General features: G+C 40.4%; 4 protein-coding genes and 3 pseudogenes across 5 annotated transcripts in view; 4 read left to right on the plus strand and 3 right to left on the minus strand.

The window, feature by feature from the left end:
* Window positions 1–1,499: 1,499 nt before the first annotated feature.
* Window positions 1,500–6,108, plus strand: LOC148738234 (uncharacterized). The gene is made up of 5 exons (XM_088749395.1): window positions 1,500–1,893; window positions 2,084–2,094; window positions 2,734–2,832; window positions 3,448–4,690; window positions 6,047–6,108. Exons 1-5 carry the CDS (start codon window positions 1,500–1,502, stop codon window positions 6,106–6,108), a joined length of 1,809 nt encoding a protein of 602 aa, XP_088605521.1.
* A 532-nt stretch (window positions 6,109–6,640) lies between these two features.
* LOC111341363 (uncharacterized) lies at window positions 6,641–10,630 on the minus strand (annotated as a pseudogene).
* A 499-nt stretch (window positions 10,631–11,129) lies between these two features.
* Window positions 11,130–12,884, plus strand: LOC148738235 (uncharacterized). The gene has a single exon (XM_088748032.1). The coding sequence runs from the start codon at window positions 11,251–11,253 to the stop codon at window positions 12,757–12,759; it is 1,509 nt and encodes a 502-aa protein (XP_088604158.1). The 5' UTR covers window positions 11,130–11,250; the 3' UTR covers window positions 12,760–12,884.
* Window positions 12,885–13,048: 164 nt separating this feature from the next.
* On the minus strand, window positions 13,049–15,181 carry LOC148738236 (uncharacterized). The gene is made up of 2 exons (XM_088748031.1): window positions 14,920–15,181; window positions 13,049–14,793 (listed from the first exon to the last, which is right to left on the minus strand). The coding sequence occupies exons 1-2, from the start codon at window positions 15,099–15,101 to the stop codon at window positions 13,155–13,157; spliced, it is 1,821 nt and encodes a 606-aa protein (XP_088604157.1). The 5' UTR covers window positions 15,102–15,181; the 3' UTR covers window positions 13,049–13,154.
* Window positions 15,182–15,213: 32 nt separating this feature from the next.
* Window positions 15,214–17,222, plus strand: LOC148738237 (uncharacterized; annotated as a pseudogene).
* A 2,069-nt stretch (window positions 17,223–19,291) lies between these two features.
* Window positions 19,292–26,570, plus strand: part of LOC148738238 (uncharacterized) — a 7,477-nt pseudogene continuing 198 nt past the window's right edge. The window contains exons 1-3 of the transcript XR_015996402.1: window positions 19,292–19,808; window positions 19,941–20,198; window positions 24,828–26,570. The exon at window positions 24,828–26,570 is cut by the window's right edge and continues 198 nt beyond it. The product of XR_015996402.1 is annotated as an uncharacterized LOC148738238 (transcript). The remainder of the gene's footprint in view (window positions 19,809–19,940; window positions 20,199–24,827) is intronic.
* Window positions 22,440–24,731, minus strand: LOC148738239 (chromodomain Y-like protein). Its single transcript, XM_088748035.1, has 3 exons — window positions 24,558–24,731; window positions 24,367–24,455; window positions 22,440–23,994 (listed from the first exon to the last, which is right to left on the minus strand). Exons 1-3 carry the CDS (start codon window positions 24,729–24,731, stop codon window positions 23,577–23,579), a joined length of 681 nt encoding a protein of 226 aa, XP_088604161.1. The 3' UTR covers window positions 22,440–23,576.

A 26,570-nucleotide genomic window follows, 5' to 3' on the forward strand; every position in this document is an offset into this window, starting at 1 on the left:
CTCTTCAATTTTACGTAACAACTTGATATGGGTATAGTCAATACGGGGACAAAATTTCATGGCCTTAGCATGATTGGTTAAGAAGTTAGATGGAGTCAGGCTTAAGGTACCCTCCATCTCAAAGTTTGGCAAAAAAATTCTAAGTCTATCTTTTTGATAGGACTAATTCTAAGCATACCACATTAATCTACGACCCTTAAATAGTATGTAAGCAAAAAATCACGTGATTCTACCAAGAATTTAGGAATCTAACCATCATAAACGTAAAATTTTCCCATTGGAGGGCAAATCAACCACGAGGGCAGGCGGACCACGAGAGGGCAGGCAGACCACAGCCGAGGGCAGGCAGACCACAGCCGAGGGCAGGCTAACCACGACCGAGGGCAGACGGACCCCATTCAAGGGCGCAAGGGCTGGTGGTTCACAACCGAGGGCAGGTGGACCATAAACGAGGGCAGACGGACCAGGGAACCTAACGGTTTTAGATTTACCTGTTCGATTTATGTCTGCAATGCTTCATGTTGACAAGTCCCTCAAAATGGCAGCCAAAGAAAAATCAGGTAAGTTCGCGGAGTTATAAAGTTTTCGCAAAGGTCGGGCCGCAAAGCTTTTTTCTGTGGTTACCTTTTCTATGGCATCTACTTCCTAGCTGTGTTAGTTGAATAACTTAAGAACGCCTCCCCTATTCAAAAATTTACCTTGAATTTGATAGGTTTTCGTATGTGTGACTTAGGTGAACCGATAAGGTGTCCTTCAAGTCTTCTTGTTTGCTTGATTGAAATGTGATATTCACGAAAGTCACCTCGATGGATAAGATAGAGTTAATGCATGGCTGGGGTATTTGCTTTTAGCTGAGTTCCGTAGTTTTTTTTTAAATTGTCCTCCAAAGTTGTCTCAAATTGAAGTCTTGAAAAGTGTCATGACAGGCCTTCGCTTGAGTGAAATTTAATTTCCGTAAAACTCTGAAAAATAAAGAGATCTGATCAAATGGATTGTGCTTTTAGTATAGGCACATGATTGTATTACAACACACAAGAAATGAGGGAAATCTGTATCTCAAGCAAAATCGACCAGACCTCTTTTACAGAGAGACTCTCTTAATTGGAACAAAGACGTTCATGTTAATGATAATCGACGAAAACTACATAGAGGTTTTAATATCAATTGAAGAAACCTTCCTGTTGTTAATACGAAATTATACCAGTTTACCTTCTTTCATCGCTGCATCAGTGAACTGTTGTAAATTAAAGTGCGTAATCGTGAACGTATTAAGGTCGGCACACACGAGGGGGACTAGTCCCTACGACTAGTCCCAGCGACCAGTTTCATGCGACTAGTCCCTTCGTGTGAACTACACATTTCTGTGGTCCCAAGGACTTGTCTCATGAAACAAAATGTTTGTCCCTTCGTGTGAACTATTTGTGCGACTGAACGGTAAATAAGCCAATCACGGGTCAGTATGATAAGCTCCCATAATTCCATACGCACTCTGTTTCAAAATGGCGGCGCAAGAGGAAGATGTTGATGTCAAAGGGCATGTCGACGAGGGAGAAGAAGGAGTAGCATGGAGTGTTTCAAGTACAAGAATTCTTATAGAATTCTATAAGAACAGAGTTATTTGGGATAAAAACTGTCAAGTAGCTGAAACCAAAACGAACAAAGTGCTATCGCCTCTTGTAGCAAAATTACAGAAGGCAAGTCCTCCTCGAAGCCTAAATGACATAAAGAAATGTTGGCATAGTCTTAGAAGCATGGCTCTAAGGTACACGAAGAAATCACCTTCCCAACAAGAGAATATCAAGTGGGTGTACTGGTCTGATTTATCGTTTCTAAGACAAACTGTGACTGCAGGAGGAACGGAAAGTAAAATGGAATGGAGCGACCAAGAAATAGGTAATCTTTCAAATACCGCTGATTGGTTAGTGTATTTCCCAAATTTCAAGTCAATCGGTGGATCTGTCAGTGACTTTCTCCTCTTAATCCACTTATCAACTTTTAGTACTAAAATCGTCCCTGGCCACCACCAACTTAACTAACCACCTCAGTTATACACGTGTTAACAGTTGTTATAATCCATTCTTAGGATCATTCAAGGTTCCCGGGAAACGAGCCCAAAAGCCCCTGATCAAAAACGACCACGATTCCTCGTTTTGCCAAGCTTCGACATACGAGCCTCGTTTTTGCAATCGAGCCTCGATTTTGCAATCGAGGGTCCATTTTGCAATAGAGCCTTGATTTTTCAATCGTGCCTCGGTTTTGCAATCATGCCTCGATTTTGCAATCGCGCCTCGATTTAGGAGGGAGCCTGGGGCGAGCGAGAGTGGTCATGTTCTGGCAAAATTGTCCTGTTTAATTCCTGAACTCGAGAATTTTTTGAGGTGTTTTAGGTCCGCTTTTTAGGAAAGAAATAAAGAGAGAAAGAGAAAGAAAGAACGAGAGAAAGAAAGAAAGACCATATGCTGGTCGAACTGCAAATTTCCTAAAATTCCAAAGATTACGTAGTTCGCGCCATATGAAAAAGACAAGAAAGAAAAAAACAAGAAAATAACAAGATCAATGAAAGTTCTTATCAGTTTAAAGAAAAAATTATAGTCTGCCTTTCGTAAACATTCCATCTTTGTTAAAGTGTATATGACACGAAATTTTTTTTTTCGTTGATAGCTAGTTCCATGTGTATAATAAACGGTTTGAGATTTTAAAATGAATGAAACAAATTTTTTGGTCGATTTTTAGCCCCCGAAACATGCCAAATTTATGTGTAAAATTGTTCCCGGAGACTGGGGCGAGAATTGGACTCGTGACTTCAGGTTGTTTGATCCTTTGATTGGCAAGGTCAACAAATATCAGTGTTTTCCTTGTAACACGCTGTGATTACTCGCTTAATTCTATCGTTTCACGCTTCGAAATGTCCAGCGATTCCGAGAGTATTGAGAGTATTAATCCGGCAGCCATTTATGAAAGTGGTCTAATGAGAGTCAAACAACCTGACGTCACAGGTTAAGTTCACGTGACCTTTTGGCCGCGCGTTCGAGGGGACAAATTTTAAGCCAACTTAGCGCGTAGTTTAACGAAAACTATGTGTTTATAATTATTTTCAACGATTTTTAACTCTCGAACCGTTTGTTATATATATCGAACTAGCAGAAAAGAAAAAAAAAATTTCATGTCATATACACTTTAAAAAAAAAAAAAAGCTAAAAGAAAAAGTTACGAACGAGAAATAGCCCGGCATTGAAACTGGATTTTTGGGCAGTCACTAACACTTCGCCTTTTTTTTTTCTTTTTTCCACAGTTTAGGTATATTTGAGTGATTCAGCTTTCTTTCAGTTTTCGTTCATCTTTCTTTCCTTCATTTATCATTAACACAGTCCGTTTCATTTTATAGTTTAACACCAAAACGAAGTCGTGAAGCTCGAAGTCCTCACTAATATTTCTGAATTTTATCAGGATCCCATCGAACGCCCGCCTTTCGGTTTATCTGACCATGCCTCAATTGAGCTCCAACCGAAAGAGAGAGCACATGTAAAGCAACCCACTATCACTATTAAGACGAGAGATTTGCGCCCCAGTAAGCGCCAAGCAATGGGCACCTATTTGGATGCTGTGGATGTGAACACCTTGACTTGCGCCTTGAAAACGTGCGCCGAAAAGGTCTTGCTCCTGGAACAGATCATAAAAACAGGACTTGATCATATTCTTCCTATTCAATCCCGGAGGGTGCACTCTACTGAGCCCCCTTGGATCACATCTACACTTAAAGATCTTATTCAAGCACGCCAGCGCGCCCTTTCCCGTGGGGATAATCAACAGTTTCGGGAGCTAAGGAATCGCGTGAATCGCGAACGAAAAGCGTGTCGGGCTAAGTACTTTCAAGCGAAGGTGAAGCACTTGAAGGAGTGTAGGCCGTCCGCGTGGTGGGATGAAATCAAAAAGCTTAGCGGCTCTTCTCCGGCTTTCACGGAAAGATCTTACGTCACGAAGTCCCTGCAACACCTGTACGAGCCCTCAGATGACATCTCTCTTGCCAACACCATCAATAAGGCCTTTCTCTCGCCTATGCAGTGTTTCTCTCCACTCCCTGCTGATTTTGTCTTAATACCCTCTAACAGTGCAACCCAACAACCTGTGCTTGTTGTATCAAACGAGTCGGTTTATAAGAAATTGACGAAACTGAACAGAAGCAAAGCGCATGGTCCTGATGGCATCCCAGGGTGGGTGTTGAAAGAAAATGCAGATTTACTGGCAGCGGCGATAGCAGATATTCTCAATTTATCTTATCGCGAAGGTCGTCTCCCTCATTCATGGAAAGAAGCGGATGTCGTGCCGGTGCCTAAGCAAAGACCTGTGCAGGACATAAACAAACACTTTCGACCCATCTCCCTGACTCCAATCTTGTCAAAGATAGCGGAGGAGTACGTTGTCGACACTTATGTTAAGCCCGCTGTCCTCTCAAAGATCGACCCTCAGCAATTTGGTACGGTGCCTAAATCCAGCGCCACGCATGCATTAATTAGTATGATTCACTCTTGGGCGAAGTCAACGGATGGAAATGGATCGACTACGAGAGTTGTACTCCTTGACTTCCGCAAGGCATTTGATCTGATTGACCATCATGTTCTGGCGCGGAAGCTTTCCTCCTGCGATATTCCAAGGCCGATTTTGTGCTGCATCATGGACTTTTTAACGAACCGTAAGCAAAGGATAAGACTTCATCCGACGAAACACTCACCGACCCACTACCACTACCGGAACAAACGACACCGCAACCCCTACGACTACAGCAACCATACCGTACATAAAAGGTATGTCTGAAAACATCTCGCGCATCTTACTACCCTTCAATATCCGCGTCGCCCACAAACCCATCACCACACTACGTCAGTTACTAACCAACGTTAAAGACAAAGACGAACTGAGGAACAGACAGGGAACGATTTATAAGATCAATTGTTCCGACTGCCAAGCCTCCTACATCGGTGAGACTGGTAGAAACCTCACAACAAGACTGACTGAACACAGACGGGCGACGAGGAAAGGTGATGTCAGCAATCACATTGCTGAACACCATCGACTTACCAACCACAACATTGACTGGGACTCTGCGCAATGCCTAACCTACAGCACTGACTATTTTCAACGACTGACTCTGGAAAGCTGGTTTACTAACTTAGAACAGACTCCCCTAAACAGATGTCAACAACTACCCGCCCCATACAAACGACTCATTCACGACATAAACATCACAAACGACCGAAAAAGAACAACCTAGCTTTACCGACAGACCGAAACAGACCAATCACGAACGACTTACGTCACTTGAGTCTTACAGCCAATAACATCACGGCAAAACCAACCGATCATTTCACACGAACTGGAATAAGAACATTCTACTGACAACAATCATTCACTTGACTCTGATGATGACTTCCGCACAGGTTGTCGAAACGTCAGTCACTGCCACCGACAACAGTCCTTCTCAGGACTACACTCACCCGGACGATCAGACTACACCTTCACATGTTACCCCCGGGTTCAAACCATTTACTGCATTGAGAGAAAACAGTTTGTTGAGGTCAAGGGGCAAAGATCTAATGAAGTGACAATCAAGTTTGGCGTACCTCAGGGACAGTACTTGGCCCAAGTAAAAGTAAAGTCTGTTTACGAGCCTAGTGGCCCATTAGGCCAGTGCTTAACTTCGGTTTCTATAGCATGAAGCGACTAGGAGTATTTCTACTCCCCCCTGGATGGGATGCTAGTCCATCGCAGGGTTACCCCCAGCATTAAATTGCCAGTACCCATTCATACACCTGGGTGAAGAGAGGCACTGTGAGAGTAAGGTATCTTGCCTAAGAACACAACACAATGTCCAGGCCGGGGCTCCAACCCAGACCACTCAATCCGGAGTCGAGCGCACTAACCATAAGGCCGCCGCGCCCCCACCACTTGGCCCCAGGCTTTTTAGTATTTACGTCAATGATCTGCCTGAGGTGCCCTAGTTGTGGAAAGATGGAAATGTTTACTGATGATACAACTCTATATTGGATAGACAATTCCATTGATGATGTCAGCCTTAAGATCCAAACTTCTTTAACTGAAATAGCTAAGTAGTGTAACAGGAATTGTTTAACAATTCATCCCAATAAAATACTGAGGTTAAGCTTCTTACCCATAATGTTTTCATTTGTCTTTCAAGACCAGTCAAACTAGGTGGTCATGCCATTAACTTTTTCAACAAATGATACTGTCTTGGGTTTATGATTGACAATAAGTTAAGCTGGGGACCTCATCAAAGATCTATCAAGTATCTATGGCCAAGAAGGTAAAGCAACCACGCAGGTTTAAAAGGCTTACCTCTCATATCTTGGAGTTCATATATTTTAAGGGAATTTTACCAAGCATCACTTATGGAAATTGTGCATGGGGTAAGCAAAATTAGGTGTTTTAGAGAAAATTTTCCTGAGTGCTGCCAAGCTTATCTTCAAACAACATGGAGGTGTACTAAGTCCCAATCACTGATACCATCTTCTTGGAAATCCATAAGTTATTTCTATAAGATGAGGCTCCTTTCTCTGACACACAAAGCTTTTTATGGGATCTGGCCTGAGCAGGTTGTAACAATTATTAGGAAAAGTCCAAATATACGAAATATGAGGGACAATTTAAAACTGAATCTGGAGGTACCAAACTCCTATGTTGGAAGACTATCTTTTAGACATAGGTCTGCAATAGCGTGGAATTCCTTGCCTCATTCAGTCAAGAACAAACTCCTTTCTCTTTCAACAATTATTGAAAAGATATCTTTTAATCAAACTGCTCTAGTTCGCAACAAGGATTTGGTAAATTGTAAATATTTTTAGGAATTTTATCTTACTACCTGTATTGAAATTTATGCTAGTATTATAAACCAGTTTGAATCACTACTCATATCTTAATTTATGCGAGGATTTTTCTAATTTTTTTGAAATTACTGTAATTACATAGAAGTTAGATTTATCGCAGGCCCAAATCAGCTTAAACACGAAGGCGCGCTATGGAAGGAAGTCTTCCCAGGGAAGACCTAGGCTCATTTATCACTCACCGTTGACGTGTGTGGGTCAAATTTAAATGCTGGTAGATGAACAAAAGGAGCTAATGAGATATCTATTGATTCCTTCCACCAGCATGGTGGCATGAGGTAACGTGCGTACCACCTACTTCAATCTCAAATTTACCGCCACAAATAAAGACAGTTTTCCATTGGAGAAAGGAAATACACTTCTCAAAAATTCTTGAATTGTGATAAGGACACAGAACAATTTTGAGGAATGCACCCACTGTTCAATGCTTTGGAGTAGCTGTAGCTCAAGCTGACTTGACTCTAAGAGTTCTACATCACACGACGGTTGATTGACAAATGGTTCAGTGGGACCTAGGGCTCCTTTTATAGCGCGCCTTCGTGTTTAATGACGCCAGTAACCACCCTGCGTTACCAAGTAAATTATTTATGTATGCATGTATGTATGTATGTATGCTGCTCAATAATATCTTTAGCCAGTGAAAATGAACAGACACGTACATAAAGGTTGATGATGCTATACAGTACACTAATATGGGGAACAGGTTCAAGCTCAGCTTCACAAACCATAATATTATAGTGTGACAATTAGTGCTGTCAGTGACTGACTTTGAAATAATATTAGGAATCTCAATTTGCTGTAAACCAACTACATGTGTAAATTCTCTAAAGATCATTTCAGTTTCACAAAAAACCTTTTGTGCTGGTTGAGTAATAAACCAAAGTCACACTTGTTGATTTCAGACTTTCCAGCTTTCAAGATTGCCATAACTTGCTGCCTTTCAGATGATTGTTTTTGGGCATGCTTCTTGTGTAGATTGTGCAGTACATGGCCTCCAAGATGTTGAACACATGAGGTGTCTCTGTCTGTAAACACAGTGTTGATCTCTTTGATTTCACTTCCCCTTGAAGATTTATTGCAGTATGCCAACAGACTGTCTGCCAACTTCATTGCCAATAATGTTGCTGCATTTCTTGACAGCCCTCTAAAGTAGTTCACAGAGTTTACTGCCACAGATGAGTAGTACTTTCCATAAAATTTCTCTACACTACCATTCTTAGTGTAGCCTTCAAAGAGATTCTTTATGTTTTTATACTCTGCTCCGTCTGCAAATTCAAGCCGTAAAACTTCAGCATGAGCCTTAGTATCCTTTAGATTCAAGACTACATTATTCACGGTGTCAGTTAGGACGGCTGCACTAAAAGGAACTTGATGGTTTGATCGTTCACTGTGCTTCGTGGCTTGGTGTCTTTGGTAGCCACCTTTAGTTTTGTACTTCTTTCCGCATTTCTTACATACAATCTCTTGCTTTTGAACCTACCTAAAACGAAATTCATAAGATATACTTTCACATATACATTCTAAGAATGTTTGTACTTTATATAATTTGCACAGTATTGCAGAACATTCTCTATCCGTGCTTCTTCCCTCGACACGAATCATCTCGATCAAAGTTTGTCATATTAAGCATTTCATCGTTGAAAAACAGGCCTAATCAAGCCATTTTCAATACTTACGTTGTTGACTTCATTGAAAAACTCCTCTTCAACTCCTACCTCCGCTTCTAACATCTCTAGATTTTGATGTTGAACAGGACCGTCACGTGACCGCGACCCTGCACACACTTCCAAAGAAATATGGCGGACAACTGTGAGTTTTTAGTGGGGGATGATTTAGAGGCAATTTTAGAGATGAACAATAGTGATGTGACAGCGGAAATAACGTTTTGGCATATTACTCCACTGGGCCCCCCAACAATGAAGTTGATTGGTTTCGGTTTTCTTATTCAAGTGCCGGACTCGTGCTTCTACGGCAGAACAAAAAAGGGCCTGTTCGTTTTGATTTCATCATAGTTAGTAGAGGGGTAGTCCCTCTACTAACTATGATTTCATCAATAAATCACTGTTGTAATGAAAGTTGACCAAGCATATTCGAACAAGGGAGATTCAGGCGATTCCAGCTCTGGAAGCGATTGCGGGTCACCTCAGCCAATAGGAAAGTCATCGAGTAAAGTGTTCGAAAGGCTGAAGGAAAAGGCGAAGTGTACACCGCGTGGAAATTCGTGGGTACTGCTGAATCGCGAGGGCAGAGTGAAAGACATCAAAATTGGAGGCAACTATTCGAGTGCAGAGATGAAAGAGCTGGTCAAGGAAAATTTTGCTGGACTTGCAGCTGTTGACTTGGATAGGTAGGTTAAGTACCAAGGCACTTTATCCCGCATGCAGGTTGCGTGCATTGAATACTGACTGAATGTAAACTCAAGTGTGTGGTCAGGTAAAACCCAGGTAGAGCAAAACAATTCAAATTTTAGCCACAAAAGGCTACATACTTTAGCTATTTGCTTCGGATCATTCATTAAAACAAAAGTATGAGCAGTGAACTTGCTATGAATGTAACTCCTGCAATGGAGTTAAATCTGCACGTATCATACAAAACAGCACCTTTTATAACACATATAAGGGTGGGCCGAAAGTTATCCAGATCCACCCCATTTAGCGTCCTTTCACGCAACGTCATCAAAATTAAAAAAAAAAGGAATTATCTGTCGTTACTCGAAGACTTACATTTAAACAGATTTTCAGTTTGGTCGGAATACTTCTTGCTCTAAACTACGCACAGATCTGAATCTTACCGAGACTGTATTGATATTTAACTTATTTTGCCTCAGAGTGCGGTGGGACTCACTCTCACGCATGCCACTCCGGCGGCCGTGATTTCGCGGAGTTGAGCGTCTATTCCCGAGGTCCCTTGGGTCTAGTGAACCTAGGATTCCATCTCTTTGATTCTTGATTCAGACGCTAAGGAAATATTTAGAATTTATGGCAAGGGGAGTTCCAATTCCAGGCGCATATACATGGTTCGCACTGAGTGCATACGCATTTGTGTCATCTGACCCATAAGTAAAGATAGTGAAGGCCAATTTTGGCAAAGCCTCAAGATAACTGTGCTGCAAAGGCAGGTCTTTAGCAAATTTGCATGTTGACATGGATATAATTGTAGTGGAGTTAAATATATGGCTGCAGTACCCACAAATGTCTGTTAGAATTGCAATAACACACTTAAAAAACAAAATAAAACATGCGTTCTGGAATAACAGCCTCCTTAAAGTGGGAATACATTTCCGCCGCAATTAAAAAGAAAATCACCAGTGGTCTTTTAAAGACAAAAGCAACAACATAACCCAATTAATCTGCTGAGAAATAAAAACTTAGATATTTAACTTCTAACTTTTCAATATTTACCCTTTTTATGTTTATTACCATTGATTGGCCTACTGGCAATAAGGATCTTTGCCTCTAAAAATTTTCAGTATTTGTTTGTCATCGATTTATCAATAGAAAACTAGTAATCATCGCATCTTTTCACTATTTAAATGGTAATTCAAAGGGCTGATTAAAATTCTTTGTTTTATTTTTCATCTCAGGATCTAACCCTAACCCCCAGTCCATACCAACACCAGGGGTTACCAATCCCAACCATCCTTTTCCCTTTCTTCAAATGAATCCCACTTCCAATGCTGCCTCCCTCCATTCCTCCACAAACCAATCACAAGCCTTCCTTCTGCTCAGCTTGATCCCAATCCACCCCCAACAAACCAACCACAACCCTCCCTTCCCTCTGCTCAGCCCAGTTGTAACCCACCCTCTACAAACCTACAACCCTCCCTCCCCTCTGCTCAGCCCAGTTCCAACCCACCCTCCACACACCAATCCCATCCCTCGCATCACCCTGCGCAGCCCAATTCAGACCCACCATCCACCAACGAATCCCAGCCCTCCATTTTCCTAGCTCAGCCTAATTCTAACCCACCCTCCACAAACCAATCCCAAACCTCCTTTCCCTCTGCTCAACTCAATTCCAACCTGTAATGTTTATGTCATCTACCGGCAGTCGTCCAATGTATATTAACCGCTAAGGATTGTAGATCGAAACTATCATGGCTGCCATGAGGCTGATGTATTCTTTTAGTCTTTTACTAAATCTCTTTTAATCATATACAACATGAGTCTAAATCAATGAGAACCATCACAAATGGCGACGAAGATGGGACGCCGATAATCGAAGACAAATCCTTGAATTAGCCATTTTCAAAACGAGCGGCGGTCTGGGTACGATTTGCCACCATAAAGGCTCTTGGGATCGTTTGGAGGGACAGCGTGAAGGTAAACAAACGCACAGCTGACGTGTGACAAACATGGCACACTATAACTGCTGTATTCCAGGCTGCACTAATAGTTACAGAAATGCACCTAACCTTCAGTATTATAGAATTCCAAAAGACCCTCATATACGTAGAAAGTACGTGGTTCTTATGAGGAACGAGACTCTGAAATTAGATTCTACGAGTACGCGGATTTGCTCAGTTCATTTCGATGGAGGAGAAAAACTTAGCAGAACGCACTTGCCTTCAATTTTTCCATGGACAAAACCGACAGCTCAACGTAGAGAACGCAAGAGGGCCAGTTTCGAAGATGTACAGAAAATAGAGCAAACCAAAAAAAGAAAAACAGCACTTGCTCAATTACCACAGGAAGCGAACTTTAAATTTGAAGAACAGACAGAAAATATGAATGTTAATGCTGACACCAGTACCAGTGTGGAAATGCAAACGTTACTTACTGGAGACCAACTAAACAGTTTATACAACAGAATGCAAACAAGAGAACAAGAAATTGTTAAGCTTAAGGGAGAGATTCAGCAGTTGGAGAAAGAAAACAACAACATAAAAGAGGTGAACAGCAAATTACAAAAGGAAATCGAAAGCTTGAAGCATGCTTTAGATAACAATAGATTTGACATAAGCAAATTTAAAGATAAAGATGATGATATTGCATTCTACACCGGCTTTCCCGATTACAATGCTTTTATTCTTTGTTACAAAACTGTAGAACAAGCCTCTAGCAATATTAATTATGGGCACAAAAGGACCACCACGAACGGTAATGTTGGGAGACCCAGAGTACTTACTAAATTCCAGGAGTTTACCCTTGTTATGCTGCGCTTGAGGCTGGGTTTGTTTGAGAATGATCTTGCTCATCGATTTTTGGTTTCAAGATCAACTGTCTCTAAGATTGTAAATGCCTGGATTCCATTTTTGAGGAGGGAATTTGAACCTCTTATCATCATCCCCCCAAGAGAAGTACTTCAATGTTATAGGCCTGACAGTTTTAAGAAACTGTTGCCTAACGTAACAGTCATTGTCGATTGCACGGAATTTGAAATGGAGAGGCCATCTGCTCTTGATTCACAGTCTACCTGTTTTTCATCATACAAGTCAAGAACCACCATGAAATCACTGTTGGGCATAACGCCAAGCGGTGTTTTATGTTTTGTGAGTGACTTATTTCCTGGTTCAACCTCAGATAAGGAAATAACTGTTCTTAGTGGTTTTCTAGACAGACTAAATCCTGGTGACCAGGTACTGGCTGACAAAGGGTTCAATTGTCAGGATGAATTAGCTTCTGTTGGTGCAAGCCTTGTTATACCAAAATTTTTAGAACAGAAGATACAGTTTTCCACAAATGAAACAAATCACAACAAGGTGGTTGCTAGCCTAAGAGTTCATGTGGAGCGGCTCATGGAACGTATAAAGAACTGGCACATCTTCGACCATAAGATACCAATTACTATTGCACCTATTGCATCAGACATGCTTGTAGTGGTCTGTGCTTTGTCAAATTTTCAACCCCCTCTTATAAATTAAAAATTATCATGTAATATTGTTAACTGTCATGACACATGTTGATGATGAAACACGAAAACATTCATATTGCAATAACTTTCATTAAATGGTGTAATGAAATAAATTTTGTTTGGACCAAACAATAATATTGGTATTGAAATTGGAGTCAAATGAGTGATTCAAATTCAGCTTACTTTGGGGAGCAGCTACATCACACAATGATAGTAGGTTGGGTCATTTGCATTTTAGGTTTAGCATTGCAAATGCTTTGACTACACATTTAAATCTAGGTTTGCCAAAACATGCAGCGTATAGTATAATGATATTATTCAACATTGGACATGTTAAGAAATACAACTTCAGTTATAAGTTTTCTAGTAGATGAAAAAGAATAAAACTCTTAAAACAAAAAGCTCTCAAAACATGCGCGCATCAATTTTGGGGAGCCCATATTTCACACAAGGATATGAAAGTTCTGGTACAATCCAGCAGTTAAAAAATGATTCAAGTTTTGGGAATATTCTATCCCAGTGTTCTTGTGAGAAATAAACTCTCTCACAAAAAGGTGTGGAAGAGGCTGTTCCCATAACCACAAAGTCAGTCCATTTTTGCTCTGCCACAAACATTGCCTGTTGTACTTGAAAATAATATTTGTGTCTTGAGTTCAAAATCACAGATTCCTCAAACTTCTTGCAAATTCCTTTTCGGAGCAGAGCCTCCTCCAGACTTTCTTGCTTTTCCATCTGAATATATTTCACTTCAAGAAGACCCTTACTGTCTTCTGCAGAAGGGTCACACACTAATCCGTCTGGACTTGCTCCGAGTAACCCATGATGCTTGGAAATGAAAAAGCCACATTTTTCTACGGATATATCAGTAACCCCTTCCCCCTGCTTTAATAATTTGTAAGCAGCTATGATCCTGTCCTCCATTTCAAGTCCTTCTTGCATGTATTTACTCTGAAATGGTTTTTTGTAACCAAGGACATCTTGGATAATTTTTGTTGGTGATGTTGTTTCCCTTTGCACAGCTATTCTGTAACAATTTGTAGCAGTAATCCTGGGCTGCCTGTGATGATGCCACAAATTTGAGTTTGACTGCCCTCGTGTTTGCTCTTCTACTTTCTTTATTTTTTCTTCATCAAAATTAATGTTCCTCTTCACTTTCTCAAATCTCACTCTTAGTTCATCAGCTGATATTGGATGACATTTGATGGGTGAGATGAGTGGCTCTTCCAGATTATTTACCTTTTGAGGAAGAATATGTGTCCATCCAACAGCTCTCCCAGATTTCATTTGATATTCTTTTAAAGATTTATGGAAGTTTTGTAATCTTTCACTTGGCCAGACTTTTTTTTCTGATACACAGGTACCATTCTGTGCTGGACATGAGGCTAGCTTTGGCCTTTTTGCTTTCTTTTCTTTAGCATAATCATGTTTGACAAAGCTCATCTCAGAGATAGGTGTCACTGGACCCTTGCGTTTCCCTGGCACATTCCATTTACAAGGCTTAGATGTGCAGGACTCAGCTGCATCCGAATTTTTCCTTTTCGTCTCCTTAAAGCTTTGTTCAAGGGCAAACAATGTAGATGCCACATGGTTACAACGGCCATCAATACCAGCAGGACACTTACAGTGTGCTTTTAACACACAACCTATGGATGACATTAACAGAAAACAAGAGTATACTTTATCTTTTTTCATCGATGGCAGAACTTGGCTTTTTACATAATGTTTTCCATTTTGGTGCAGATGTCCAATGTATAAAACATGCCCTGACTTGAAGAAGTTAAATCCCTTGACTAGGGGCTTTGCAGTGGAAAGTTGTTTTTTACTTTCAACTCCTTCAATCATAAACTGCCAAACGGTTCCAAAAGCTATCTTAGGCAAATCTTTAAAATCAGGTTTGTATCCTTCTTTTGGAAAGAATTGGTTGAGCTGCGGCTCTTCCTCCTCCAGCACTCCAAGTTGAGCCTTCTTGCGGAGAAGGTGTAGTCCACCGTCTGGATCACGGAGATATTTAACGTCTAGTCCATGCTTAATGTAATCTTGAACTCTGAAAAATATGAACATGATATATGACTGGAATGAAACAAAATAAAACGACACAATTTCTCCTTCGATATAATTTAAGCTCATATGTACACCACTAAATGAAAATATACACCTCGAGTGAACCTACCTTGTTATCAATGCTTTCTTATTTCCCGTAGTCTTTGCTCCCCTGCACAGCAACCACCTTTTCAATTGAACGACGCTACATTGTTCTACAGTTTCGCGAGGAATTTTTGCACCAGGTATATCTTCTTCTGTCAGAATAACCTTGAGAGCGTCTCGCACGGTTGCATTGCTCTTGTCCACCATGTTCTTGCTGTCCCTCCAAACGATCCCAAGAGCCTCTAGGGTGGCAAATCGTACCCAGACCGCCGCTCGTTTTGAAAATGGCTAATTACAAGTGTGGAATCAACCCGAAACCAACCAATCAGTTTTGTGTTCAATGAATGAAACAGAGTCTTCGTCGACCTCAGCACGTTCACAGTCCTCAACAGCTTCTGCGACCGCAGCAGCTACGGCACCCTCAGCAGCTACCACAATGGCGATTAATCTGCCTTCTTTTCCCGAATTTGAGCTTCAACCACGGGACACGGGACACGACACCCGTTCGCTTTGAAATATACGTCAAGCGTCTGAACAACATGTTTGCAGCAATGAATGTCACCCAAGCATCCCAAAAGAAAGCAATGCTTTTACATTATGTGGGAGAAGATACCTGCGATATATTTGAGACTCTCACAGTTCCAGAACCGCCAGAAGGAAGCGACGAATATAAAACCGCTGTCAAAGCGCTTACTGAGTATTCGAGCCTCAAAAGTGTGTCGATCATCACGTCTATGTCTTTCGACAAGAAATGCAAAAATCAGGTGAAAACATAACCGAATTCTACACAAGCCTTCAGTTGCTTGCCTGTAAGTGTGAATTTGCTGATACAGATTTGGAGATCAAGCGGCAAATTATCCAGGGCACCTTACCCTTCGCCTGAGACGTAAAGCCATCAAACAAAGCCTTAGCCTCGAAAATATTCTCAAGGCCGCTCGCGCCATGGAAACAACTGATGAACAAACTACGGAGATGGGAAAACAGTAATCACATAGTGAGCGGTGTTTGATGTAAAGTAAGCGACGATCGACAAAAGGAGAATTATTGGGGTCAAATAAAATCTGGACCTCGCAGCAAAAAGTGTGGTTTGTGTGGCGGTAAGATGAACCACTTCTCCAAAGTTTGTCGCAGCAAGCCCAACCATAATCATTCAAGATTTGCAACGCCCAAAGAAATCTTCCTAAAATAAACACCATGCTAGGTCTGCAGATGTCCGAGGGTCCTCAGATAATGAAACTTCTACCTTGACAACGGTGAAGAATACACGTTTCGCACCGTTTCACAGGAACCACGGGGTACCCAGCCCATCTTTCAAGTTAAAATCTTGGAAACACCCATCCGAGTGTTAGCTGATTCTGGAGCAACTGCCAATGTTTTAAGTTTCAAGGAACTTGATATCCTAAAACAGAAGCCGCAACTGTCAGCTAACCGCAGCCAACGTGTATCCATACATGACTGCCAAACCGCTAGATCTTTATGGAAAGTTCAAGGCTAAGATTACTAGCGAGTATGGTTTATCAGAGGAAACATTCTATGTTGCCAACAGTTCATCAAACTCTATACTCAGCTGGATGACATCACAGAAATTGAATCTTAGAAAGGTTATAAACACAGTTTATCAACTATCTCCTGCTCTACCTCCTAACGCTCCTGACTTCTTGGAAAACTATCCTGGCCTAACTCGTGGAATGGGTGAATACAAAGGGGAACTAGCTCAAATACATATAGATGAATCTGTCAAGCCATTGGCTCAACTGCATCGTCGCATCCCATTCCATGTTAGAAAGCAAGTGGAAGAGACGCTTAAGCAACTAGAGGAAGATGACATCATTGAACGTGCCAAAGGTCCAGCCCCATGGGTATCACCAATCGTTGTAGTACCAAAGCCTAATAAACCAAATAAAGTAAGAATCTGCGTTGATATGCGTTCCCTAAACAAAGCCATTGTCAGGGAACGGCATATCATTCCCACTATTAACGATGTAGTGTCTGAAAGGAGAACCTACCACAAGACTGTTACGCGCTGGTAAAATGGGCCTGAAGATGACAGACATCATGTTCCATGCCAGACCTGCCAAGCTAACTATTTCTGATGCATGGACATTGATCCATTCAGAGGTTGCTGAAAGAAATAAAACTTTTAACAGTGCAAAACCAGGTTTTGAGCCCGGTTGGCTTGTGGAGAAGGTGCTTGTCTTTTATTATCATGCTTCCTCTCAAAACAACTTTTTCCTTTTTTTTTTTTTATTTTCTTGAAGGTTACTGAGGCAGTCTACAGCGATATTTTTGTGGCTGACACAACAATGGCAGAAGTAGTAAAGCGACATTCCGGCGACTTTCTCTTGCTTCGGTTAAGAGAGAACTTTGCCCACATTTTTAAAATATTTATTCCTATGAATAAGTCTGGAAATCACTGGACTCTTCTGGCGAGGACATTACAAGAACAATCTCTTTTTATAAACCCTCTTAAAGTCTATAACTTTTCAACTGGACTTGACATTATGAATTAATGGGTTAAAATGGTTTAAAGGTTCTGGATCGGCCGAAGAAAATCAGAAAATAATTCGATCCCATGAATGGGCGCGCGTACACACCATTCTGAGCAGTAACTCAGTTCCTAAGAGCAAACTGATGGTACTGATCGATGATATTAGGTGACTTATTTCTACTCGGTGTTTTCCTTTTTATTAGGTGCATGCAGATAAGTCATAGTTATGGAATTTTGCATTTTGTTTGACTCTGCAGTGCTGTTGCCGATCTCAAAACGGGATGGAACTGCAAGTCTTGGTCGTGTGTTGAGCCACTAAATCACAGACTGATAGTATAACTGTGGTGTGAGTAGCATAAGCACTTGCTAAAACCCGCTTTGATATAACTCTACATCCTGGTTTTGAATGTAATAAAACGTTTTGTTTGTTTGTTCTCAGTTTGCTCGGTGTTTGTGTGAGGGGTTAGATGTCAATGGAAGTTACAATGTGGAAATGGAAAGAGAGAGAATAATGTCTTTCATATTTGGCTCCTGTTCTCATGACCTTGATGAGTAAGTTTTGATGGTGTCAAACAGTATTGTTTCCGAAGACTTTTTAACTTTTAAGTATTTTTAACAAATGTGATGTATGTTCCGTGTGGTGTACATAACTTGTACTTAATGTATACAGATATGTACATAGTCGTTCTTATTAAGTTTTCATTGTATCATAACTCGTTAATTCAGTAAGTTATTGCAAGAGAGTTTAATAAACTACTATTATTATTATTATTATCATTGTGCTTTTCGCAGAAACACTTACGCAATTTTTCACCTGCAGTTAGGGCGGCTTCTTTTCGGATCAAGTGGACTTTAATGCCATGTATAAACCGTAATCTAACACGATAACGAATACAGTTCTTGGTAATCAATCAATATATATTCGGGAGCGTCATGGGTCCAAAATCGTAACGTGATGGAGCCAACTTTATGAAGAACATCTTAGAGTTCAAAATATTTTATTTTTGTTCCATTCGAAGGTTAAGTTTTCATCCCGAGTGCATCTGTTAAAGTGAATAGAAAGAAAAAGTTTGAACGAAAAACATAATTATTTTAACATATCGTTGTTTTGAGAAGAGGTCTCCTAAATCGAGCGGCCTTTATTCAAAACATTTGAGGGATGGTAAACATTAGCCTTAATTTGGCTGTTTCTTGAAGCTCTGAGTTTTCCTCCTTGTATATTTTCACATGGAATGGAGGCGATTGTTTATATATAATCTAAAGTAAGAAAACTTCAGCTAGTAGAATTTTTGTTAAAAAAGTTATTCATCTTAGCCTGTAGATACAAACTTACAAAAGACTCAAAAATCATTCAGGTCGAGAACTCGATTTTTGTAGAGTTCCCTAGCTTTCCATTTCCCAGAAAAAAGTAGAGATTGCAAAAATTAAGTGAAAAGCATGCCAGCTGTGATTAACGCCTTGAACAACCCAAGTCACTTTTTTTTCATCGCGCAAAGAGTTACCAAACAAAAATATCATTTTTTGATGCCTTTCCCGATACCTTCGTTGCTTCTAAGAGCAGCGAATAATATTTTCATAGTGAAAAATTGCTTAATTTGTTATTTAGCAAAGTTTATTTTTAACATATCAGGATTGATACCATGATTATTGAATACAACAACTACTAATGATTTGAGTCTACATGATGAATTAAAGCTATTTCACCGCTGGCCACTTATATCTCAGACCATTTTTCTTGCCTCGATTGTCGCCCGTGATGTAGTAACTCCCATATTGTAAAGTCGTGTTAAGGGGGCCTCTGGTTGACATTTGGTAAAATTGAAAAATTTTTCGCCCAAGTTTTTTTTTTGGAAAAATATTTACTTGACTCTATCTAGATTTTGAATATGTTGCTTGTTTTTACATAAATTACTTAACGCTGTTCCACGGTCCTGAGTTTGGAAACAGACCGTAGTTTGTTCCAGATTCCTAGAAGTTATTTTTGAGGCCTGGTTACTGAGTTACAAGGAGCTCTAACGAATTTTGTCCAAGTCACTTTTGTTGATCTATGCGTAGCATTTCACAGTTTATTGATTCAGTTTATAAAGGGTTAAATTATGCCGAAGCTAGGGAAAAAGCAGTCTGTTTTAAAGCAGGGAATTTCAAGAAAGCGTAAAGGGTTCAAAGGAGTTCAAAAACAAGCGAAAAGAGCGGCAAGCGCAACGAGCGAACGTTCGTCGGTGAAGATGACGTGGTAAGCGAAATGATTCCACCGCCTGCAATCCCGGTTTCTGCGCGAAAAATCGGCGCTTGTGCTAGTGATACGTCTTTGTCGGATGAAAGTATTTCAGATGATCTGGAAATTGCTGAAGGATATCGCCTGGTATCAATGGAAAGTCTAAGGAAGTTTGTAAACAGAGTACATACTCATGGACCATGTGCCTCAGGTGAGCCTGTTGAAATTTTTGCACAGTGTCACTTATTATGCCGGAAAATTTGAAACCAAGTCCATGATCCACTAATTTATCTGGATTTAAACTAGAAAATTAATAGATCGTTTCCTCTAATTTCTCATTTAGGTAAAGTTGAAGTGTTAGAGAGCACTGTAAACAGAATGGGAATGAGCAATTCAGTCTTTGTCAAGTGTGACTGTGGCATGACAGAGTTCCTTGCTACTGGCGATCACCCCTCCAATGATACCACTCCAAGGACAATTCAAGGTAAAGATCTGAACCGACGAATAGTGTATGGCACATTTGAGATGGGAGTTGGAAAAGAGGGAATTGCCAAGCTGTGTGAAATGCTTAATATGCCATTCAGTATTTCACTCTCAACTTCATTGGCAGAAATATTGGACAAGATGGCGGCCGCGCTTGCGTATTTCGTCCATAATGGCGTCCAAATAATATAAGAAACTGTATGGAAATTTGTACAATTTCTAAAATATAACAATCAGGAGCTCGTGGTCCCGTCTGCTCTCGATCTAGACATATTCAGTACTGATTCTGCTATTCATCAAACCTCACAGTGACTCGATAAATAAAAACCACTTACTTCCCGAGCCAGTTCTTTTGTCATTGTTCATTGACCTAAGTCGCCATACAGTTCTTCAAAATCCGTCGTTCTCCATCCCAAACACTCGCCTATTACAGGAAAGTGCATCAATGAAGTCAATTGCTCTCGATCGAATTGACTGCTACTGAGTTCGAAGCGTCCAAATATCCTGTAAAATTGCCATTTCCTCCCATCAAAAAACTTCCCAACGCGCCAGAATATCCCTTATATTCCATGTTGAGTAAGTGACGAGACGCCATTTTGAAAACTATGATTGAAATGGTTAAACACGAGCATCGCTGATCTTCGAATCGTCGGCCATATTTGTTTATGTTCTTGCTGGAATAAATTAGTTCTCAGGTCCTTTGCGGAATAAAAATATGCCAGGCGTTGAATGCAAATTCAGTAGTCTTGGCGCGAGAATTTTAAAAAAGCAAATCAAAATTCTGACATCATGTCTGAGATATTGACTGATTACAAAAAACGTGAGCTTGAATGGAAATTAAGCCTGAGCACCGAGTTCCCTCTTCGTTACGTTAAGCAGCAGGCTGCTCAACAATATGAATTTCTTTTGTGTGGAGATTCCTTGGCCATTGCTACGCTTATGGGGTGAGATTTTGGAAGATACAGCCATCAAAGCAACTTACTTAGACCTTCTCAACTCAACTGTGGTTGATGGGTGGTTTATGGTCAAGAGGGGCTGCGAACGTGTAGAGAAACTATTATATAAGACAGCAGCTGTGGTGAAGAGTACCTACAGGAAAACAAGTGGGAGAAAAAGAAGCAACTGGATGATAAAGTATATAAACTGAGTATAAGAAGGAATGAAGTGGAGACATTTGAATCCCTTAAGTCTGAAATTGAAAAATCTCAGCATGAACTTCACGAATGGAAAAGAAAGTTCAATGATTTGGCAGCAGAAAAGGAGAAATTGTATGATGACATGATAAGGGAGATCAATGAACTGCAAGAAGAAATAACAGATCTGAAACAGGTCAACAAAGACTTAGCAGATTATGTGGAAGCCCTTGAAAAAAGTGCATCACTACAATGTCAGGGGAAAAAATATAATCAGCTAGGAACTAAACAACAAGGTAGGAAGCTTCGCCTTTTAAAAAGCAAAGCACAATGTGCCTTGTGGTTTTGCAAAAGCTTTGGACTGGAACTGACAGAGATAAAACTACAGGATGAAGAGGGCTTAATTCACAGCTTAAATTACTCTGCATCCAATTCTACCCCTCATGGACATGCAAATTTGGATGAAGAAGAGAAAAACAAAGTGGAACAGGTTTTGTTCCTGCTTGATAAGTTTTGTGTAGGTGATGTAGCGTATCATGAACTTTCCATGATCACTGAAGGCCTACCCAAATCCTATCTTGTGAAACAGTCAAGAACAGCAATGAACAAACTATATCATATCGAGAGAACACCTGGAAAGTATTCAGGATCATGTTTAAATTTCACTTCTACATTAAAGGATCATGTCAGGGAGCTCCTTATGAAGGAACCTGAACTGAAAGAAGGAAAAATTCAAGTCAAATTGAGTGGGGATGGTGCTCGTATGTCAAGAACAACAAACTTTATGATGATGTCCTTTACATTACTACAGTTGAATGAAAGTGTCATGTCCCCTAAGCATAACAGAACAGTAGCAATCATCAATGGGCCAGAGAAATATGAAACCCTAAAAACATCACTCTCAAATTTTTTTGATGAGGTAAATCAACTAATTAGCACAGGTACAATAGCAATTGATGGAGAGGATGTTGAACTAGAATTTTTTCTAGGTGGGGATATGAAGTTCCTTCTCATGATCCTGGGGTTGAGCTCAGCTACAGCTGATTATGCTTGTGCCTGGTGCAAAATTCACAAAGATGACAGGTGGGACACAAGCAAGCCCATCCACCATTACAATGAGGAACCAATGAGGCGCACTCTCGAAGAAATGAAAACACTCTGCTCTTCTAAAGATAACTTTGGATGCATTCATGAGCCACTTCTAAACATTCCACTAACACATGTAATACCTGATGAACTTCATTTATTGTTACGAATAACTGACAAACTACTACAGAATATCATTGATGAGGTACTGGAGAGGGATGCTGTGGAGGATTTTGATAAGCCTAGAGGCCAACCTAAAGGGATATACCTTACAAGACTAGTGAAAGCTATAAATGACCTGGGAATATCTTTTTCTGTCTGGAACAAAAAGAATGCTGATGGCTCTGAAAGCCAGGTCAAAGAATTTACAAGTCTCCTTGGGTCCCAGAAAAAGAAACTCCTGAGTGGATTGCCCTCTAACCTTCAGGAATTCCTGTACCCAAATACATCTGCAACAGTTAAACAACTGTGGGTTGATTTTGGCCACTTGTATGACAAGATTTCTGATTTTAACCTCACCAACACTTCTGCTCATGACATATTTCTTGATGCAAAGGCTTGGATTGAACTTTTCTGTTCTCTACGAGGTGTTCGCCAAGGGTATACCAGACCCAGAGTAACCCCCTATATGCACCTTATTCCCTACCACCTTCCTTTCTTTGTGCAAAAGCATGGTTGTCTCAAACAATTTACCGGGCAAGGAGTAGAAAAAAATAACGATGATGCTAAGAGAATCCACTTTCACAAGTCAAATAAGTGGGATGCTGCCAGAGACATACTTTGCACAGAAAGTAGGCAGTGGGAACTAAAGCACCATGAACGTAAGAAAGCCACCTACACTAAAAGGAAGCTAGATTACTGGGAGGATGAAATCCATCGAAAAAGGAAAGAACAACGGGCTTCTTCGGCAAGCACATCCATGTACATGGAACGGGTCGAGGATGATGAAATATCTGATGAAAGCCCCACTTGTGCCACCCAAGATTATAACAAGATGACAATTGCACAACTCAAAGAAGTCATCAAAAGAAAAGGAATGAAAGTGAAAAATATAACTAAATTTAAAAAAAAAGACCTAGTGGCTCTTGTCGAAAATTCTCAAGTACAATAAATATAATCTGTAAATTTACTTAGGAAATAACATTATTCAGTAAGTCTGTTAAAATTCATTTCACCATGCAAAAACAATGAAGCACTGAGAATAATAGGTTAACTAATTTAGTCCTCCTTGTACTCATTTACTGGTTACTGTATATCAAAATGTTATATAAATTTGACTAATTACATGATGATGAGACTTTAACAAACTTGACTGAAATCTTTTCAGTATAGGCCCTCGGGGCTTCAACAACAACCTCAGCCACCCTTTCATAGGTTTTTGGAGATAGGCTAAGGAATCTCCTCATTTTAACTGGAAACCTAATCCTAACTCCATCTCCATGTTTATCTAATATACAGCTCCAGTTGGTAGGAAGCTTACATCTACTAAAATCGTTTTCTTCGTATAATTGCCAGTTCTTTTCCTCAGCATGTCTTCCCTTTCCACTAAATAGATATTTGAAGACATCATGGCGAAATTCCAGTGATACAGCCTGTGTTGGACCTTTGTGCCTGAGAGCATCCGATAAGGAGACTCTCAGTCTGTCCACACACTCCTGGACAGTGTCCACATGTGGTTTTGGAGACTCAAAGTACCTGCAAAAAATAGTTAATTTTAATTTAAAACTTAAACGTTTTACTTTCACAACCCAGTTCTTAGGATGTGTACTTCCAAGCTCACTTGGTTAGTCAATATTGAGAGCTACACAAAAGCATTATAAAAGTCAACACTAACAGCAAGTACATGTACCAATGCAAAGTTGATAGCGGCCAGAGTGAACAGTCTTGTATAACCAAAACAGTGATTCATTACTGTTTTCTTATGTGCTTTCTTTCATATTCTTTCCGTGTGTATGGTATCAGGGAAGTCTGTTGAAAGTTAGAGTACCCTTGTGTTAACAATCAGACAGCAAGTTGACCAAATTGATCAATATATTGCTAATGCGGTTAATGGTGAATATAAATTACCTCAACAAAAGTTGGGAAAGGTGTTCTTCAGGCTCCCAAGTATTCTGAAATGCGCTGAAGCCTTTCCACTTAATAAGGTATTTCGTTCCCTTAAAAATGTAATATGGATAAACTAATTAACGTGTCAATTTTTTCCTTTCATAAACTTATCATGAAATATAACTGAATATAATCAAAGCTTCGCGTTTTACCTCTGAGTCCTCCCGGCTTGTAATAATTCGCTCTGCCTCGAACAATCCCAAAGATTTACGTGCTGTTCTTCTTTTCTTTTTATTTTCATCAAATAGAGGATCCGCGGTGCTCAAATTGTGTAAGTCGTGGTACGAAACACGCTTCTTTGCAGATCGAGCCATGATCGCCGCCATATTGAATTCTCTTGATATTCTATTGTTCTGGAGTGTAATACGATATACCGCTGATAATTGTTAGCGGGCTCGAAATGTCCGTGATTTCTGGCGATGGGTATGAGCACGAAGAGGCACTACTCAAGGCCCACGAGGAGATAGTAGAGGAGCAACTAGCCAAAAACAGGGCTGAGGCAAGAATGCAGGCTATACAAGAAGAATGCATCACTGATGCTAATGATCAAATGATAATTAGTATCCCTGTAAGTTTTGATGGCTCCTGGTCAAAACGAGGTTATACTGCCAATCACTGTGTTATTTCTGCTGCAACTGGCAAAGTGTTGGACCTTGAAGTTATCTCAAAAACCTGTAGTGTGTGCTCACAAAAGAAGTCAAGTCCGACTGAAGACCAGTTTGAACAGTGGTGCCAGACTCATCATTGTGAAGGCTCTTATAAAGGCTCCAGCCCAAGTATGGAGATGGAATGTGCCAAAAGATGATTTCTGATGGGGACTCAAAAGCATATAATTCTGTATGGAGCATTTATGGTGCCTGTGACACTTGTCACCATTATGAAAATCTACAAAACAATGATCAAGAGTACATTACCTGGAAAGCTTCAGAAGATTTTAAGAAGTGGGAAGAGGATCACCTGGCTGGAACTGCAGGCTGTGACCGGGTCATGAAATTAGACTGCATTGGACACGTTCAAAAGCGACTTGGAAAAGCACTGTATGAATTTCAAAAATCCTCAGTGAAATTGAGTGATGGAAAACCAATGCATGGAAGAAATGGAAGACTGACAAAGGCTGCTATAGAAAAACTGAAAAAGAATTATGGCAAGGCAATTCGTAACAATGTAAAAAGAGAAATCACAACCACTGAAGAGAGGGACCAAGCTGTGCAGACTATGAAAACTGAGATTCTGGCTGGATTGTTCCACTGCTTGAAGCTACCCAATAAAGAAAGGCACCAGTTTTGTCCACCAAATTCATGGTGTAAATACAAGAAAGGGCTCCCTTGCCCTAACAAGCCACACCATCTTGACAAGGTGTTTGAGGAACATCTTTGCAAGATTTATGACAGGCTCACAGATTCTGCCCTTCTTGCAAGGTGCTTGCCTGGCTATACCCAGAATGCTAATGAGTCCATCAACTCCCTGGTATGGAACAAATGTCCTAAACACAAGTGGCATGGCAGAAGGAGAGTGCAGCTGGCTGCTTTGTCAGCTGCCTTACATTTCAGTGGTGGTGCCTCCATGAAACATGCTATCATGGAGAAGGTTGGGCTCACTGTGAGTGATACTGCCAAAATGGAAGCTAGGAGAAGGGATTCAGAGAGAATTAAACAAGCAGAGAAGAGAGTGCAAGATCAGCACAAGAAATACAGAGTTGCCAGGAGACAGGCTAAGCAGCATAATGAAGATCTAAGGATTCGTGGCGAGGGTGTAACTTATGCAGCTGGAGCTTTTGGAGAAATAGAACCTTGTAATGGACCCAAAAAGAGGAAAACTACTCAGAAGACCAAAAAATCACTTTAGGGATATTTCTTTTAAAGCAGTTCTACCAACACACTGTGTTTTTATTGTAAAAGCTAACTTGAACCCATGTTTCCATAACATTTCCTTTTAAATCACATTTCCTGCAAATATGGGTTTTTCGTGATTATTTGGGTGCCCCCTTAAATTTCTCAGGATGTATTTGTGCTAACAGCTCCAAATTTGCCACAAATATTTGAGACATAACATACTACAAACCTATTGAGCAAAATTCAGTTTGACTGAAAAGTGTTGAAGTTTTGGGGAGTTAATCTTTTCTTGGAATGAATTCGTTGCCATGGCAACATTAATGATTGAAACCC

The sequence above is a fragment of the Stylophora pistillata genome, chromosome 2 (genome assembly GCF_964205215.1).
Source record: "Stylophora pistillata chromosome 2, jaStyPist1.2, whole genome shotgun sequence".
Taxonomy (NCBI): Eukaryota; Metazoa; Cnidaria; class Anthozoa; order Scleractinia; family Pocilloporidae; genus Stylophora; species Stylophora pistillata.